The sequence below is a fragment of the Eucyclogobius newberryi genome, unplaced genomic scaffold (assembly GCF_026437365.1).
Source record: "Eucyclogobius newberryi isolate DKJ021-1_F unplaced genomic scaffold, fEucNew1.0.hap1 SCAF_11, whole genome shotgun sequence".
Classification (NCBI taxonomy): Eukaryota; Metazoa; Chordata; class Actinopteri; order Gobiiformes; family Gobiidae; genus Eucyclogobius; species Eucyclogobius newberryi.
Genome location: NW_027315735.1, coordinates 10,772,242 through 10,776,417, shown reverse-complemented (window position 1 = coordinate 10,776,417; position 4,176 = coordinate 10,772,242). Strand labels below are relative to the sequence as shown.

Genomic DNA, 4,176 nt, shown 5'->3' with positions numbered 1-4,176 from the left:
CTCTGCCCCCCAGTGGTAGAACCTAATATTGGTCAGCAAGCTAAACACCTATGACCTACATGTGCCCAGACATGTTACACACTTTAACCTCAATTTCAGTTTTGATTCCACATTGACAATGGCAGCAGATGTGACACAAGACGAGGATCAAAACGACCCTAAAAATGTTCATTAATGTGTTCTGCCCTGCCAAATAAATAAATATTACATACTGAGCCACAATTCACATGTTAAAGGAGGAGGAGTGCCTCTGACCCTTTCAGTTTGACTGAAATACAATCCTCATCCACCAAGACCACCTGATGTTTGTTTGACATTTTTGCACATCCATAAGCACTCAGCTTTTGGGTGTTATTCCATGAATAAATGTTATTAAGATGCATCCTTTCATATACATTTTACTTTTTGAAAAGACATTTTGTGACAGTCTCTTCATATATCATCAACGTGTTGAAGAATTCTACTACTGTTATAGTAGAAAAAGCTTAAAAAATCAGATTTTTTAGTTTAGGGGTGATTGTTTGTGAAGAGATCTATGGATAAAGAAGGATGGAAGTAGATGAAATAAGACTATTTGTGCAGTTATGTGAAAGGTTATATTTTGAGAGAGAAAACTGACCAAAAAAACCAAACATGTAAATAAGTAGTTCTGCCTGTAAGTGTTCAGTCAATGTCTGACACAAAGTCCGTGTGTCCTCAGACTGCAGATACTGTGGCGCTCCCTGGGACCACTACGAGCTGTGTTCCTCTGTGCTGTGTCGCCAGCTGGTGCTCTCCTGTCTCGGCTGCAGACATGAGGGACACACCGCCTGCTGCCCCACGTGCCAGAGCAAAGACCCACCGCTCCACCACAGGGAGGAGTGTGAGTGCACCACGGGCCGTCCCAGGATCCCGCTGGACGTATGAAACCATCTGAAGATCAGCCTTTACTTTTGAAAGAAGTGTAGAAATGGATGCCTCATTATTTTGCATTGAGTGCAAATGTAATTTATCTGTTTTAATTGGACCTCAACCGCAGATGATAGAAAAAGACTCAGATAATACACATCATATTCAATCAGCAGATTGAAAACTGTCAATCTGGTCTCACTATCAGTCCATATGTATTATGACCTGGTTAGCCTGGGGAATTCTGCTGATATTCGTATCACAAACTCAGATAATCATCTGGTCAGGTTCGTGCTGTTCGGTTTGACCCGCTGTGTGGTGGACCAAGAGAGTTTACATCAGGGTAAGACTAACAGGCATTAGCATGCTAACAGCTAACTTCCTTCTTGCAGAGAATAAAAGGCTCTATCATTCGATACAGACTGCACACAGTGGTTTCATTTTGACCCCAAGAGCTATTACAATATATCTGTGCTGGAACGAATATATTTAACTTTATTAAGTGATAAAATCAGGTACAGCCTTTTTTAATATAACTTATATAATCGTCGCCATTTTTGTGCACCTCCCTCTGCTTGTATCTAACATGAAGTAACTGATCTCAAGAGCAAATACGTTGTACACAGACAAAGAAACTGCAGTGTTGACTTGTTGGTCACATAAACACTGAACATTTTACACAAATGAATTTTCTTCATATCGTATTTTAGTGGCTAACCTTTTTCCCTCGTTCACAGTAGCTAACCAAAAAGTGTACTGTTAAAGAGTAGTTTGGGGACGTCACACTTTGATCACTACTTGCCTATATATTGATACAATTATGTTGGAAGTGAGTCAAACTCTAGGCCTACTCTTTGGAGAGTTGAATTTGCTCAAAATTATATCTGATGCCAGTCTGGTCTGGTCTGGTCTCTGATGAAGTATTTTTCATGCCCAGATCCAGCTAGGTGCTTTGTTGATGTGGTCATGCTTCCATGTATTATAAAGACATGAGAGAAGGACAATTGTACCACATTGGGTTGTGTGTTCATGTCTCCGGGTCCTGTACTGATGGGAAATAAACTGTCCTGCTTTGGAGTCGCCGTCCTCCCTGCCTTTCTCTCAGCTACTTAGTATTGAACTATAACACACAGTAAGTCAATCATCATTTTACATTTTGTTCATTATATACTTCAATATTGATCTAAAACAGCTTAGTAATAGAAACATGTCCATTGACTTCCTGTTCAAAACTGCAGACCTTCATAGTGACATTTCAGCGTAACAAGCAGCAGATTGTTATTCACATGTTTTTATTTCTTAAAAGTGGCTCTACATGTGTCACTCTGATTTTGGAAATATTCACAGTAAGTACAGGGATGTGGGCGGGGATAGGGGATAGGTGAAAACAGGGATTTTCTGAGCATTCATAATAAGACAAGATAACCTTTATTTGTCCCACAATGGAGAAATTCCAGTGTGGCAACACAAATTAGGCACAGGAGTATAATAATAAAAAAAACATAACTTAAAAAAACACAAGAGTAGAAAAACTCTTAATAAAAATGATAATAATAATAATTTACAGCTGTTATATGGACAGAGAATATTGCACCAGGACATTGACATTATGGCACAGTATTGCACACGAATATGACAGTATTGCACATGAATATGACAGTATTGCACGGGAGTATGAAGATGAATGACACATGTTCAGGGCTAACAGTGTTTGTTGTAGAGTCTGACAGCAGCAGAAGGAAAGACCTGTGAAACGTCTCCTTCACACAGCAAGGGTGGATCAGTCTGTCTCTGAAGCTGCTCTCCAGAGCGGACGGTGTGTCCTGCAGTGAGTTTAGCCAGAACCCTTCTGTCCCCCACCTCTTCCATGGAGTCTGTGGCTCTACTCTACCTCCTGATGAGGTAGAGCAGACTCTGGCTCTTCCTGTACAGTGCGCCTGTGTTATGAGTCCAGTCCAGTTTGTGGTTCAGATGAACACCCAGGTACTTGTATGAATCCACTTTCTCAATGTCCCTACCCTGGATGTTCACTGGTGAGGGGGCAGCAGAGTGGCGTCTGCAGAAGTCTACCAAGCGTTGATGAGGTGGTCCTGCTGACGCCAGTCCAACTCCTACTTCCGGCGCTGGCGTCCGCTGGCTGCCTGTTGCAACGCTCCCTCTCTCTTTCATACTTTTTGTGCTCTATTTATTGTATTTTTGTACTTTTACTTGTACGATCGGGGCACACGCTGGACCCGCTGTGATTCAACTTTGTTCGGCTGGATTACTGCATGTTTTCGTCGTTTGTGATGTGCGCTGGCTTCGAGCCCCCCACGTTGGCGCTGGTTTACACAAAGGAGCAGCCAATGAAGCTCCTGAGTGCCGTTGTTTTCCCCCGCCATCGTCACGAGATCCCGGCAGACATTCTACGGAAAACACAGAGGAGCCGGTGAGTGGGACGCAAACTCCTGGAAAAGCATGGACGACGGGACTAGCGAGCCTCGTGCGGTCCCAGAGGGTTTATAGGGACAGAATCGTCATGCTTTTCACGGAGATGTGGTTAACCCAGGAAATGCCGGACTCGATCATTGTTTTGGACAACCTTCATCTGCTGCGTGCGGACAGAACGAGAGAGGCTGTGTTTGTAAATGAGAGCTACTGCAAAACTGATCATTGCACAGTAAATGAGCAGCTGTGTAACAAAGACATTGTACTGTTGGCTATTGGCATGAGGCCATATTACCTGCCCCGGGAGTTCTCACATGTGATTGTGATTGCTGTGTATGTGGCCCCCTCTACTAATGCTGAAAATGCTTGTGAAGCACTGCTATCCTGCACCAGTAGATTACAGACACAGCACCCACAGGCTCTCTTCCTCATCTCTGGTGACTTTAACCACGCTTCTCCCTCTTCTGTTCTGCCAACATACACCCAGTATGTTACCTGCCCCACCAGAGACAATAAAACACTGGACTTGTTCTTTACCAACACCAAGGAGGCTTATTCTTATTCTACGGCAAAGCCATAACAATTATGACATGGGTCTCATTGACTTTTTTGATGGGGCCAAAATTGAGTTGTGTGTCAAATTTCATATAATTTCGCAAAACTGAACATTTAACCTCCATATAAAATCTGTAGGGGGCGCTGTGGCGCCAAATTAATTTCTTTCACGTCAAGTAGGTTTAGGGCAAAGAGTTTAACAACTGATTCTAATTTGACGCAATATCTGCGCAAACGGCAGAAATGTTAAATTTGGGAGATTTCTGAAATTCTAGCTACAGTTTGCGGCTTTTTTTTGCGACAGGT

General features: G+C 42.8%; 1 protein-coding gene across 1 annotated transcript in view; it reads left to right on the top strand.

Annotated features, from left to right (window-relative positions):
- LOC140349503 (thiosulfate sulfurtransferase/rhodanese-like domain-containing protein 2) overlaps nucleotides 1-1,946 on the top strand; it is a 14,303-nt gene extending 12,357 nt beyond the window's left edge. The window contains exon 9 of the mRNA XM_072435864.1: nucleotides 701-1,946. Coding sequence (XP_072291965.1) covers nucleotides 701-906 — 206 coding nt within the window. The 3' untranslated portion in view covers nucleotides 907-1,946. The remainder of the gene's footprint in view (nucleotides 1-700) is intronic.
- Nucleotides 1,947-4,176: the final 2,230 nt, after the last annotated feature.